Source organism: Python bivittatus, unplaced genomic scaffold (assembly GCF_059951505.1).
Source record: "Python bivittatus isolate LINGU-HERP-01145 unplaced genomic scaffold, Pbiv_v1 ctg000080_np1212, whole genome shotgun sequence".
NCBI classification, from domain to species: domain Eukaryota; kingdom Metazoa; phylum Chordata; class Lepidosauria; order Squamata; family Pythonidae; genus Python; species Python bivittatus.
Genome location: NW_028277035.1, coordinates 87,112,864 through 87,128,284, shown reverse-complemented (window position 1 = coordinate 87,128,284; position 15,421 = coordinate 87,112,864). Strand labels below are relative to the sequence as shown.

The 15,421-nt window shown below is 41.7% G+C and overlaps 1 protein-coding gene across 1 annotated transcript; it reads left to right on the top strand.

Moving 5' to 3' along the window:
• Positions 1-893: 893 nt before the first annotated feature.
• Positions 894-7,779, top strand: RPS5 (ribosomal protein S5). The gene is made up of 6 exons (XM_007427761.3): positions 894-1,048; positions 2,401-2,506; positions 2,652-2,861; positions 6,197-6,325; positions 6,408-6,506; positions 7,659-7,779. The coding sequence occupies exons 2-6, from the start codon at positions 2,402-2,404 to the stop codon at positions 7,725-7,727; spliced, it is 612 nt and encodes a 203-aa protein (XP_007427823.1). The 5' UTR covers positions 894-1,048; position 2,401; the 3' UTR covers positions 7,728-7,779.
• The last annotated feature ends 7,642 nt before the right edge of the window (positions 7,780-15,421 follow it).

Sequence of the window (15,421 nt, the reverse complement as noted above, 5' to 3'; positions counted from 1 at the left end):
GTCCTGTCAGCCAGGGAATGGCAGCTGGCAGGGCCCAGGAAGTGTGCCTTTTCTGCCATAGCACCCACCCTATGGAACATCCTCCCTCTGGAGATCAGGATGGCCCCGACCCTGCTGGCCTTTCATAAGGCTCTAAAGACCTGGTTATGTGCCCAGGCCTGGGGCCCCAAGTGTGTCAAGGATCCCATCTCCTGGCTGTGTTAACAATCATGGATTATAACATCCTCCTCAGTTGTTGTATTTTAATTTTTGTAACGTGGTGGTAACTAGTTTTAATTTGTTTTATGATTGTTCACCACCAAGAGTTGCTTATAGTGAGATGAGTTGCCCTACAAATTGAATGAATGAATGAATGAATGAATGAATGAATGAATGAATGAATGAACGAACAAACAAACCAGTCAGGGGAAAGCGAAGGCAGCTTCCCTTCACTTTAATGATACAGATTGTGCTCCACACAGCGACGGAAGCTGATCCAAACGCGCCTGCGCAAAAGACAAACTTTCAATATGCAAGCTCTCCCTTGCCAATGTTTAGAGAAGAAGGAGTCACGGGGGCATCAGGGCCCCCAGCTTCGGGCTGCAAAAATCCGGGCGAGACGGCAGCCCAGCGTTAGCACTCTCTGCATCTCTTTGCTCCCATCTCGTGGGCGTCCGTAGTTTTGCAGCCCAGATCGGGTAGCCCGACCTACTGAGCAGTTCAAATACAGAAATAAAATTCATTACGGGGAAAAAAGACTGAACGCGAAAAAAAAGCAAACCGCTTCGATAATAATGAAGACGTCAACAAGCCCACTTTCGTCCCCAAACCCCTCCCCGTCGGTCGCCATTCGGCATTGAAAAAGCCCAACTCCGCATGCGCCGAGGATCGTACAAATCATGCGACGACTTATTCGGTCCCGAATGGAGCCACGGGGTGAGGATCGGCGCATGCGCAAATGCGCCGGAATTCGGTAGCCCGTGGATAAGTCTCCGGGTAACCCCGCGTGCAGCCCTTTTCTGCCTGAGCCAGCGAGCGGGACGCGGGGAGGGGAGCGGAGCGTCTTCATGTGAGCTTTTATCTCGGCGAGGCTAAGAGGGTGGCGGCGGCGGCGGCATCCTGCTTGGTCCGAGGGTGGGAGTAAGGAGAGACTCTGAGAGAAAGGCCCGGGGGTGGGTGGGCAAGGTCGGTTGAGAAGTGAGGCCGGGGAGCCCTTAAGAGCACGTGATCCGGCAAAGCGGAGAAATCTTGGACCCGGTGGCATAACATAATACAATAAACACAATAATAGTATAATATCTAACTAAATAAAGCTCAAAATCTTCTGAGACGGGTTTTGTGGGCCGGCCAGCCTTCTATAACCCTGCGCCCTTCCAGTATGCTGGGACTTGCATCACTTTCATGGTTCAAGCGTGGTCATGCTGACTGACATTATGGGAGTTGTAGTCCCGACCCAGCATAGAGTAGGAGAGGAATGGGGAGGCCGGGCTTCAAATCCCCACTTGACCAGTGAAGCTTTCTTTGTGATCCTTGGCGCCTCCTAATTTCTAAAATGAGCTTTCGGGAGGAAGAAAGGAACTGTTTTAAGTCAGGTGCTCTGAGTATAGCCGTTCGAGAGAGAAAGAAAGACTTTTGGGAGCAAAAGGAAGTTGTACTTCCTGGCATTTTTCCACCTAGATTTCATTTTCAGCTTGACTTGTTGCTTGCATTGCTGCATTGCTCTTCCTTCGTTTTCCTTATTGGTGTGGCGGCATTTTTCCTATCACCCATCCCTTCTGTCCCCTTATATGCCATTTCCCGTTCTTCCCCCAGCTTTTTCTCCACAGTTCTGTCTTCTGTTACAGTCATCCCCACCTGTCTCTCCAGCTAACTTATGTAAGCAGGGTCAACGACAGCATCAACATTTTGTAGAATGTGTGCTCTTTTACAATGCACATCATTACCAAGATTTGGGTTGTCTGATAAGCCTGAACTTGGAAAGAGGGAGCATAATAGTCATATATTTGTAAATAAAGCTTACAACTACAATTATTCTTCTGGAATTGTGGGCATAATGGGTCTTGTAGCCTGATACCTAACTCTGTTAAATGAATGAGCATATAGTGCACCATGTTTTTCATGTACGTAGGAATCATGGGCCATTTGGATAAATGGACACTGTAACTTTCTTTGTGCTAGCTTGTTTACATCATTAGTATTGATTACAAACTGGAGCTGTGCAGTTAAGTTTTTTTCACAAACTTAATACTTCCTCTATCTCACAAAAAGATAATTGGACTAATTTTTTTCCGTGCATAGCATGGGTAGAGGTTTGGTTGAAATTGTCTTCCCTGAAAGTCAATATTAGGAGGGAGGAAGCAAACTATCGAAGGAGGGAGTTAGGCCCATTCAGGACCTAATCACTTTTTATTTTGTCTCTAGAATGACTGACTGGGAGACAGCCCCTGCTGTGGCAGAGACTCCTGATATCAAGCTGTTTGGAAAGTGGAGCACAGATGATGTTCAAATCAGTGATATCTCCCTGCAGGTATGCGAAGAGAAGTTGCAGAGTGAAGTTTTGAAGCCAGGGCTACAGTCTCATGTTGCCTTCTGACTAGCTTTGAGGCTGGAAGAGAGTTTCATCCTGATATTTCTGCCTCCTAATGCATGGCTCTTTACTTGTATTTTTGTAGGATTACATTGCTGTGAAGGAGAAATATGCTAAGTATTTGCCTCACAGTGCTGGGCGCTATGCTGCTAAGCGCTTCCGTAAAGCCCAGTGCCCCATTGTGGAGCGCCTCACCAACTCCATGATGATGCACGGGCGCAACAATGGCAAGAAGCTCATGACAGTGCGCATCATTAAGCATGCTTTTGAGATCATCCATCTACTCACAGGAGAGGTAAGCATGGGGAGAAAAGAATATGCTAAGGCATGGAGCAGGATAGCTCTTGGAAATGAGGGATTACTTGGAGGGGGCCAGGAGAAGGAGAGATGAAGTTATACCTACTAGAAAGAAATATCTGTAGAACAGACAGTCCTCGGGTTAAGAACAAATTCCGTTCCTAAGTCTGAGTTAGGTAACAGTCTGTATTTAACTCGAGTCTGTAGGTAAGCCGGAACTCATGCTTACGAACGGGCTGCCTAGTACTAAAAATGGCAGATGGCGTTCTCCTTTCTCGAGCCAATGAACCGCTGAAGCCACACAATATTTTCATGAACCACTGAAGCTGGGCATTTTTAATATACAGCCTATTTTCAGTGGTTTTCAGCAGTTCATGAAAACATTGCACAGTTTCAGTGGTTCGTCGGCTCAAGGAAGGAGAATGTCGGCCACCATTTTTATTATTAAATCTTGACCATATGGATTGATATTGATCAGTCTTTCCATTACATCAATAGAGAGCTAGTTCATAAACAGGAAGCAAGCCCTTCAGTGATCCAAGGCTTTAAATCTGACATCACACTCTTTCCAGAATTAAAGAGTAGTTTATTTGCTGCCATATAGTCATAAGTGCCAAAGTTCTGATACATTGTTCAAAAATAGATTCATAACTTTAAACTGTATTGATCTTTATCACAAAATCAAAAGTGGACATCCCCCACAATTGAGCCATTTTAGTTTAATATTCATGTTTATTAAATAAACATGAATATTAAACTAAAATGGCTTAGTTGTGGGGCATGTCCATATCATATGAGTAAGTGTCCCTGATCATTTTATACTTCCAACATAATGGAGTTGTTAATGCTTTTTAAAAGATTGCTTGAGTGCCAGTAAATGGGAAAAAGATTAGTCTTTTCTTAAGATCATAAACAACAATAACCATTGATGCGGGATAGTTCAAATCTATAGTCCAGAGTTCTTACAAAGAAATAATAACCTTAGCAATATTCTTTAATTAGCCATAACAAGTATTACCGAGTTAAAAGTCAGAACATATTCCAATACTGATAGAAATGTGAGGCATCTACCAAATTTATCTTGTAGCCTTTAATAGAAGTATTCAACTTTACTGAAATAATTTAAAGGTATTGGCATAGGGCTACCTTAAAAAAAATATCAACTTTGAAGTAACATTTACCTTTCGCTGTCAGGTCAGTGGGATTTTTAATTATCTATTTGTTAGTTGAAGTTTAAAATTGAGTATTGTCCACAAAGTGGAATAACTACTTGCAGATACTTAATTCAAGCAACAGTTAAAACCCCAACTATTCCACCTTACTTTACTTTACAAACAGTTGAGATTATAGGAAGTACATAAAACTTCCAATATTGATGTAGAAAATATGTAATTATCAGTGACATAGCAGTTTGTTTTTCACTTCAGCCACTGATAATCCAAAAGGTCATCCATTTTTCAAATAAAGCAGGCCAGGGGTAAAAACAAGAGGAGATAAAGGATATCTTTGGCAAGTTCCTCAAAATACCTTTTCAAGAGGTAATTCCATTTATAATAACCCTAACAGAAGAGTAGAATACCAGATTCTGAAAAAGAAGAAATCCAAAACTTGTCCAAAAATCTTCCACTGCCTCATCCAACAAGACTACCAATTGCTGGATATTTGCTGCAGAAAAATTGAAACCACCCATTTGGCAACCGTTTTATAAAATCAGCTTGTGCAGAGTAGAAATTGAAGGCAATATCTATAATATACATGCTAGATGACTCTCTGTTTTGCCTTCAGTGTTTAAGAAGGAAATCAGTGCATGATGGCATGCAGTGTTAGCAGGATGTTTAAATGCCTTCAAAATCAGAGTTATGTAAGCCTTGCAGAGGAGATTGGAAAAACCTTATTAGAAAAAACATCATTATTGATCTCCAGGAATATTAAACAGCATCAGAAATAAGGTTATTTTTCTGCACTTGTTCAGGGCTAAAGAAATAGGCTTTAGGAAAGCTACCAACTGTAGGTTTATTTTGGCCATGACAGTTCCATTTCCATGATGTTCACAAATTATCATCAGACTCAGCCAGCTCTTGATATAGTGTTCCAAATAGGATGTGTTGTAGGAAAGTTACTTTGATTCCCTTTGCTTTCTTCAGAGCAGTTGCTGCAAAGTAATTGTTATAGAAGTATTTTATAACAGGTGCACAGTTTTTCTGGGTTGAGGGCTGTATTTGTGCAGCAGGGTCTGGGTGAATGAGTGAAGACAGTGGGATGGTGTAGTTGTTTCTGTTTGGTTATTTTCAGGGTAAATATTTATTCCCTCAAGTCAAGTTTGATTTCCAGGGGCAACTAAATCTCTCCAGTATCAGGAATCAACCTATTCAACAATAGCTATTCATGCTGTTTCTTTTATTGGTGAAATAATAACATTTGTAACTCACAGTAACCCAGGCTGTTCTTCTGAGTTTTATTCTGGCAACTAAACGTTCCATTTGTGTGTCTGTTTTAATACAAGAAGGAGGAAACTATAATATTAGAGAACAGAGCTAGAGTATCCATGGTAGAAAATGGGAAGAACTGATATTGGCAAGATGGATTTTCTCTTTCTTTGGAACAATGCAAAACAGAAAAGGAATGTAGGGAATCACAATTCATTGGCAAGTCTCTGGTTGGGTGAAGTGGGGAGAATTTTTCATTAGTGGCATGGATGACAGAGGAAGAGATTATAGTAATTTAGGAGAAAACTAGGAATGTGCTGAACTGTCTGTTCCAGGGGCAAGAATGTTTCATTTTCTTCCAGAAGTTGCTAATCCAACTGTTCCAAAGGTGATCTGGTACTTTCCTGAAAGTAGGTCTTTCAGAACAAGCAGGGTTCGTGGTGTTTCAGACATAGTCTACCACCAAATGCCTCTGCCCTGAATAGTGAATTTTGTATACAACTATAGAACAATTACAACTAAAGATACAGTTGGAGAATCTCACATGCATAAATCTTCTCTATCACCTCAAATTCTTTGCCCTTGCAGTTTTAGAGAGATTTCAGTATTAGCAAGTATAGTAGAATAAACTTAGTTACATTCATGATTACATTTTTGAACTATGGTTATTTTTTATGAACCCATAACCTATTAAAATCTTACTTCAGTTAAAAAAAAATTAAATGTAAAAATTAAAATTTAGATATGCAGATTGTTTAGGTGCTAATCATTTGTGCGGAACATGCTTCTGGAAACTGGCTGTAAAGTATTTAAGTATTTTGAGCTATTTTCTGGGTAACTTTGGCTCTTTAATCCTTTCCCAGACTTGGCTTGGGCATAGATTAAACCTGCTTGGTCTTTGTTCCAGAATCCCCTACAAGTCCTGGTGAATGCCATCATCAACAGTGGCCCTCGTGAGGACTCCACGCGTATTGGTCGAGCTGGCACAGTGAGGAGGCAGGCTGTTGATGTGTCACCACTGCGTCGTGTCAATCAGGTAGGAGTTTTTGTCAAGAGGGGTAGGTTGATGTAGACCCACTTGAGTCTTTTGTGAACATATCTCCTATGTCTTCATGTAGGCTATCTGGTTGCTTTGCACTGGGGCACGTGAAGCTGCCTTCCGAAACATAAAAACCATAGCTGAGTGCCTAGCAGATGAGCTGATAAATGCAGCAAAGGTAAGAATAAATGAATGGAGAGCTGAGCTGAGCTGTAGAGAAAATGGCTCTTGGGTTTAAGGGACCACAGACCTAGGAATCAAAGATATCAGTCTTAAGAGGTTTTGTCATTGGCCCATCTGAGCCAGTTCAACGAATTAACTAGTCCTCTGGAGAACCAGCAGGAGCCCAGTGCAGTGGCGCTAAATTGGACCTCCACAGCAGTCCTATAAATTCCATTAGATACATTTGTTTACTTGGGTTTGGGCCTATGAAAGCTTTTCCAGTAATACAGAGGTGGCAAAATGGCATTTAGGGACCCTTAAAGAGAAATAATTTTCTGGAATCTTTTTAGTATCCTCAAGCATTGTGAGTTTTAAAGCAAGAATAACAATCTCGTGGGATTTCAAACAAGAACACCAAAATTATTAGTGAGGTTTCAGCTATTTAAAAAGATACTAATGTTTTTGTGGTTGCCTGTGTCAGTTGTATGAGATGATGCCCCTAAAGTTGCTGATCTTTGTTGGATTAAACATTAGCTTTAAGGTGCAGCACAAATCTTTCCTGCCTTCATTCTAGTCCTGTCTGTTTATTGTTTGGCAAAAATAGCTATCATTGCAAGTAGCCTGCAGGCATTAGCAGTAAACAAAAAGTAGAGGTGGTCAATAGAACTCTGGCCTTGTGAAATTTATTTATTTTATTGATTGATTTCATCGATGTATATAGCCACCCATCGTGTAAAGTGACCTGGGCGGCTAACGGAATTAAAAACTCAATAGAAATAAACTAAGAACAGTAGCAAAACAAAAACAAATCAGTAACCAAAAAAATATGGCCAGTGGTATAGTAGCACCCATCTCACAGGCCCTCCTAACCTTCCAACCCCCACGCCTGGGAACATAGCCACATTGTTTTTAAGCTTTTAAGTAGCTCTTAAATGGCTATCAAACAATGTTAACATAGCTGTGGTGACAGTCTGACATGTAATCAGATAATTGTACAATAAAGGTTTCTGGTATAGTGATATCTGACTGGCTTTTTTAGCTGTTGCAGGATCTCTCATTTATCTGAGTTGTTTGGAGGGTGGGAAAGAAGGAGAGACTAAAATAGATGTTTCAGTGACAACTTCAGGCGGGATGCGTGGTTGCTTAAACTGTAACTCCTTGTTCCTAGGGTTCCTCCAACTCCTATGCCATCAAGAAGAAGGATGAGCTGGAACGTGTGGCCAAGTCCAACCGTTAAAGAGTTGTTCCTGGAAACCCAAAGCAAATAAATCTTCATTTTCATACTGTTACGCTTTTTTGTGTTGCAGTTCACTTGTTGAAGCAGATGGGACTTTCCCTTTGATTTCAGGGAGTGGCCTGGTTGGGTTATAATAGACATGGTAACTGGGGCTTCTTTCTAAAGGGGCCTCTTTTGGAAGGTGGGCCGGGATTTGGGAGGATGATCCAGAAGGTGGGCTCTAGCAGTTCAGCATGTCAAGGCAAGAGGAGAGCAATGAAGTAGAAGTAGTTATAGAAGCACCATGACACACATGTAGGGCTGCTACTCCTGTAGTCCTTATTGATCATCTTGGTTTGTGTTGATGGTGTTCAAGGCCAACACATACCAGGTGGGTGAACTTGATGTGAGGCAGGGACTCTTTCAACAGAGTTTTATGAGCCATATCTCTTTTAACCTAGATGTGCAACAGGGGCAAGAAAAGTTCTTGGTCCACGGATTCGTTGTGAAGTATGTGCCCAAACAAAAGGGTTTACACAGGAGATTTTTTCAAGCATCTGTGATAATGAGGGATGCAAGAATTGGAGAGAGATTATGACAAGGGGAAAATTGTATAAAGGAAAACAAGTCGGATGGAACTTGAGGCTTTCTAGAGGAGGCACTTTGGAAGAGCAAGAACTAAACTCATCAGAGTCTTTGATGATCTTTCTGTAATTCATTGACCAGATAGTTTTGTAGGAACATGCAAAGACAAGTCAGTCTGCTTTTCTTTATCTGGAAAAGAAAAACCTTTCTGGTTCTTTCGCTGAACTTTTTGCCCAGCTGGCAATTGAAATGGATGAGTATGTTCTGAATACATTTTACGGCCTTCGGTATGGGCTTAGAAATAGTAAGTATGGCCAACCAAAATACAAGTATCTTTTCTGGCCTCTCCGGCAGCAGGAAGGAACAGTGAGGCAGAATTCTTACCTTTCTGACAGCCCTTTGCTGTTTTTGTATTCTTTTAAAAAAATTCCCAATATGGTGCTGGCATAAAAGAAGAATATACTGAATTAGCACACACACATGCTGTGTCTGGTATAAGGACATGAGAACCTGACTGGGTTAGGCCACCGGCCCATCTAGTCCAATCTGCCACATCACACGGTAGCCAATTAGATGTCTGGGAAGTTCACGAGCCTGGCCTGAAGGACAATAGCCCCATCCTGGGTAACTTCCCGGCAACCAGGAATTAAGGCATGCAGCTTGTGATTAAGAGCTGTCAACCACCATTGGTATTAATAGCCTCTGCTTACCTGCTCTTCCATGAGCCTTTTCAGTCCCTTTTAAAACAGTCACGCTGGCTGCCATTACCACAATTGACTCACTGTATACTTCATCAAATGTTATATTTCAATTCTGTGATTGATCTCAAGTGCAAATATGAGATGGGGGGGGAATTACTCTTCATACTTTATGCTGGGCATGATGTACCTCTGCCTACCCTCATTCCTATTCAAGGGCCCGGATTGCTATAGTCTTTCCTTGTTAGGGAGCTGCTCCAACTTAATCATCCGGATATTTCCAAGCTCTGTAATATCCTTCGGAAGAGGCAGTGTTGTGCACAGTCCTGCCAAGTGTGTTCTCACCTAAGATTTGTTCTGGGCAGGGTGCAACACCACTTCATACCTGAAGCCAGAAAGGTGCTTTGGAGTGGGTGTGGGCAGGGTAGGTGTGCCACCCCAGGAAAATACATATTTGAGGTTTAGGTATTACAGTACTATTTTGGTAGTTCAAGTTTAAGTTCCTTAATTCCAAGCATGAACTTGTGCCTCTTTTTTTTTTTTTACAGCAGCTGATTGGCAAATAATTTTTCTGATGAGTCACTGTTAGCTCAACTCCTATTAATATCCAGAGGATGTTTGTATTTTTTGTGTCCGCATGCGTGGCTTCACGTCTGTGTATATTGAACTGAAGTTGCCATGTTTGAAGCCCATTCGCCAAATGTTGTTTTTGGAGCTTTTCAAGGTCCTTTTTATTATTATTTTTTAAGGATTACATTTATATCCCACTTTTTGTTTAGGAACTCAAGGTGGTGTAGATGGCAGTCCCGCCACCTATTTTTCCTCACAAGAACAACCCTGTTAGGCTGGGTTGAAAGAGTGGCTCAAAATCTCTCAGGAGCTTCTAGATCCAGGGTCATCCTACTTAATAGTCCAACACCTTCTCCACTGCACCAGCGTTCATGTATTTTTCCCAATCATTTTTACATCCGTAATTACGCAAATGCACTTTCTTACTTTAGCCCTGTTTTATAGCAAAGCCCTCTCAAGTCAGCTTATGTCTGAACAGTCATAAATGATGTCAACCTTTCAAAGAAGTGCAACAAACGTACCACACTGAAGAGGTCAGCAGACTCCATTGTAAAGAGGACTTTTGGTGGAGTCTGAAGACCGACCGACTAGAAAGGTTGGCACACTGCCTACTTGAATAGCATTAAAAAGGCGACTTAGATCGTTGGCTGCCGCTGAGAGCAGGAGATGATTCGGTCTTGGTCTTTCTGCAGGCACCTTGTTAGTTAGTTTGGTCCACCTGGAAATAGACTGGGGGCCTTCACTCCAGCAAAATGGTTCTTCAATTCATTGTCATGGTTTCATACCCGTTGCAAAGGGTACTGAATTTATATGGGATTTCCCCCTGCCCAACCTGCTTCTGAATCAAATTTTGTTAATTGTGGTATGAAATCTGTTTAAGGTGGGATGCAATATAGTAGCCGGCCAATCGTTTTATTTATTATTAGATTTACATTCCACCTTTCTTTTGTACAAGCCAAGGCGGTGTACGTAGTGCTTCTGCTTCCTATATGCCCCACAATAACCACCTTTTGGGTGAGAGGACTGGCCCAAAACCACCCAAGCAGCTTTCATGCCTGATTTGCAGTCTGCTGGTTTCTAATGCAGCACCTTAGCCTTTACACCAGTGTTGTCCAAACTTGGCCAGTTTAAGATGAGTGGACTTTAACTCCCAGAATTCCCCAGCCAGCATGGCTGGCTGGGGAATTGTGGGAGTTGAAGTCCACTCATCTTAAAGTGGCCAAGTTTGGACAACACTGCTTTACACCAAATTGGCTCTCCAACATGAATTTTACAAGGTCAAGAGCCAAGTGGCTTTCCTATAGTCTCGGTGGGGTCGGTGTTGAGCGATCGCCGCAGCCTGCGCATTGCTATTTCTGGAGATGGGTTGAGCTCACCTAGCAGCAAGGTGAGGAAGAGCTCCTTGCAAGGGCCCAGCCCCTGTATTGAATGACGTGAATCTGGCAATGTTTGATGTTGGGCTAAGTCGGTTCCTTGTATTTCATAGGTAATTAAATGTAAGGGCTATGATTGTTCTCTCTGGCATTGTGTAACAAGAGATGATAAAACTTCAAGGCTGTGATCCAAATTACATTTTATATGAAAGCTGAGTTGCAGGAAGGAAACTTGGCTTTTTCCTGACCACAACTGAATGCTAATCCCTCCTTGTCTACTGAAGTTGCAACATTTTTAAGTAATTAATTAGTTTTAGCATTTAGCTACTGAAAAACTTTGAAGGAAACATTCTTTTGATATCTAAACTTTACAGCTGTCAAGCAGTTAAATGCATTCTGCTTAATAACAGCTTAGCAAATGCCACTAAAGAAATGTCCTGAGATCACTACTGAAAACCATCTTTTATCTTCTGAAAGGCAGCACAATTAATTCCTTTAAAAAATATTGGTCTCCCCGCCCCCCAGAAAAAAAGGTGAGAGAGAAATCCCTAAACAACTTAAGACAGTCAGTAAGAAACGAATCTAGGCCTCTCTGTTTTGGGCCTGTGTCAACAGGACCAAGACTTATGTGGGATGTGAGGCAACCCACCAGATATCACAGACTGCACCAGTGAAAATATGATAACAGTCAGTTTCCTTTTCAAGTTAAACTTGCTGGCTTTGTATTTGTGTAGATTGAACCACTGAGTAGTGCTTTTTCATCTTGAGAGGTGAAAAGTTTTGAGAAAATGCATGGAGATGAAATCTAAATTTCTTGGATGAAAATGTGAATGGAGACGTCAAAAGACATAAACATTCAAGCCAAAGAATATTGTTGCTGGGCTTCTGCCAAGTTTGTTATCATGATGTACAGCTGGGAATAGATTTTGCATTCATAAAATAAATAACAGGTTTGTAAAATGTCTTTAAGCCCAGAGAACTTTTGGGCCGTGACTGAAATCCTGCTCAGCTCATTATTTCAATGCTTATAGGCTAGATCTATCATTTCTTCTAAAGCATTAACCACAGACACTTCTATGCTCCTCAGAGCATCTGATTTCCCTGCTGCAAGTAATTTATTGTAAAACATCTAGTTACCCAGGCCCTGGAATCACCTGATATGGTTTCTCCACTTTCCCACTACTCCTGGCTAAATAATTTATCTGGTAAAAAGGGGCAGGTGATTAGCATAATCCAAAACTGCCCTGAGATGGTTGGTTGGATGTTATTTGTTTTGACAGGGTCAATAATCAAATCTTCAATGACCAGTTTGGGATCAGAGTCTCGTGGACAGATTGGGTATGAGGGGGAGACATCCCTCCACCATTTTTGCTCCATTCACAGCTATTTTGTAACAGTACTACAATGGATATTTCTAGAGAAGGGCTGTTTTGGGAGGTTTCCATCTCATTCTACAATAGTGGAAGAGTGGATTAACCCCATCTTAAAGCAGCGTGTGTCTTGTGAAGAGTGTAAATGGACAACATTCTTTTGCAAAATGCATGTAATTTGCAGTGTTTATATCCTAGTGTTCGTCTTTGAGAGTCAAGAAGGACTTCAAGGAACTGCCAGAAATTTCCATCCAGATCTGGATCTGCTTAGTTTCAGCAGAGCAGCTCCATCGAGTCATGACCTGGAGAACCACTTCCACGTGGCAGCCAAGAAGTTCATTTTCAAAGTAGGATTTGAATCTCTGTCCCCTGCAGACCAGGGAACTAGCTTTCTCCAAATGCTTCATCCCTTATCCATTTATCTGTGGCAGCAGTAAAAGATTACTTCACTTCAACTGGGGAGAAGTTTGTAAAATGTACACTTTGGCACTTGAAACGATTAGCTTGGAATGTCATCCTTTTCAAGTCATCGGATCAGTAGAGATTTTCTTCCATTCCAGTTTTACTAGAGATCATATACTCAGATACTCTATATTCATTGTGTGTACAAGTCAAAGTCGTTTCAGTCTTCAGTCATGCATGTACACAGAAGTTATGGGCTTCAAACTGCTTCCAGACAAAAGCTTTTATCTGTAAAATGTGTTCCTGCCCTCTCAAAAAAAAAAAAAAAAAAAGTGGGGAGAGGCAGGAGAAATACAGTGCTTTGTTTAGGATACCTGCTTAATGAAAGTTAGCCACCACTTAGCCTTACACAGAGCTACTCAGAGTGTTAAGCTGCAGGAGGCTTGGGTAGCAAAACCTTGGGTAGCAAAATCTAGCAAGCATTTTTATTTTGCTAAACAGCGTATATGCTACTAAAAATGTGCCAGGACAATGGTTTTCTCAAGGTACATCTACACATGCATGCCTTGAGGTTATGCACAACTGCTTTTTAGTGGAGAGTAAGTTGTGTGTTGTACTCCATGTCAGCCCCAAGGCCTCTGGAAATGCTGCTTGTCCTCCGTGCTTTGGAGAATTTTTTCCCCATGTCACACTTTTTATGGTCTAAAATCCTAGAAATTATATTTGCTTTAGTATAGGGCTATGCATGCTTTGAAAAGGATGGTTTGGTGTGTGAGTACAGTGTCTCTTTAAACCAAGGGCTCTTTCAAACAGCTATGTTTTTGCTCAGACTTGAGAGGAAGCCTTAAAAAAAGACACAGCTGCTTTAAAGAGCTCTTGGACTCTCACGCGAGTGCACTCCATACTCTCTCTTTTGAATAATTTTCAAAGCATGTTTGGTCCTATGCAGCTTTACCAGATTATATGCCTCCTGAGGTTAAATGCAAGATGATTCCCATGCCTTTCTATTCTTGAGACTACACAAATGCATTCTCTTATCTCATCGTTATGCATGCCCTGGCTATTTCAGCACTATATGCTTTCCGAGACTGTCTTCTGGGTGCTCCATTTAGCTGAAGATTAGGGTTCAGGGTATTTGGAAGCAGCATCTGTGGGCAGAAAATCATGTTACCTGCAATCCACAAGGGTTGATTCTACACTGGATATTTGTACATTTTAGTTTAAGGCAATTCTATATGGCAGATTCCCATTTTCACTCCCCTATTTCTACTCGCTATTCCTTTGAATTAAAAAAAAAAGGTCTGAAGATGTGCAACATTTTGAAAGAGAAGCTGTGAAAAGTATTTTCAACCAAACTCTTTTCTTCCCATCCTTGTTATAACCAGGCTGTGATATTTGTCTTTGAAATTCTTCCAGAGAGAGAGTGATTTCACACGTGCGTGAGAGACATGACTCTCTCTGGCCAGTTGCCATGCTGCGTTACACCATAATGGGGTTAACTCTAGCATGACAAATTGGGCAATGGATTAAACATTATTTTTGGGGAGCACTTGAACTGTCATCTTTATCCATGGTTTTTTATAGGCTTTCTTACCTTGGTCATTGGGTGTCCTGATCTGCACGTCGTCCTGATCAGGACAAGAGGAGAGTTCACATCTCTTCCAATTTCCACAAAGAGAGATGGGAAACATGAGTGGCCTCAAACTGGAGCTGCTCCAGCATTATTCTTTTTGCGACTTCCTTCTTCTCATTTTCCAAGGATGAGAATTAAAGGTCCCCAGAGAGTTGGAGGAAAGTTCCAAATCATTAAAAAAAAAAAAAATGTGGAGGGAAGTGTCAGTACCCAGCTAGTGCAAAGTCGGTTGGGATACTGGCCGACATGGAGGACAACCAACAAATCTGATTGGCATGTCTTCTCTCATGGTACTTAGGTTCATTCTCTTACATATAGATGTGGTAGATCATATCCAGGAATGTCCATAAGGTATGGTCAAAAATGTCAAGAAGGTGGTTGTGACAATGTAATCCAGTGTTGCTCAACCATAACAACTTTAAGATGTATGGACTTCAACTCCCAGAATTCCCCAGCCAGCCATGCTGGCTGGGGAATTCTGGGAATTGAAGTCCACACATCTTAAAGTTGCTAAGGTTGAGAAACATTGGTATAATCAAAGCTCTGCCTGTTTTATGTGATGCACATAAAAAACAGGCAGCGTTTTGATCACACTGTTGTGGACACCATCTTCTTTGACCAGACCTGTGGACACTCCTGAACACATCCTAAACCGAATTTGTGCTAAGAGAGTTTTAGTGTGTTGTGCAAACACACCCACTTATCCACTTCCAATATGGGGAGCAATGACTTGTTTCCTTTGTCATATAACACCATCACATGGGATTCTTCACCCACCTATATGGAAAGGCTAGAATCTATGAATTGCCTTGCTTAGTCTGGCCAGAGTGAAGGATAGACAACTTGGGGTCCTCCTGATTTTTTGAACTACACCTCCTATCAGCCAACTATCATGAAAAATGGTTAGTTCGTGGGAACTGTAATTCAAAATATCTGGTAGGTGCTACACTGCCAATCCCCAACCAGAGTTCACATCACCCAGGGCACCGTTTCCAGAGGCACCCAAGCTGTTAATTGTAGGTGGCACAAGGCTTGGCAGTAATTGTCTTCCTCCTGTTTGTCTCCAGCTTCTAGCTGCTGATAT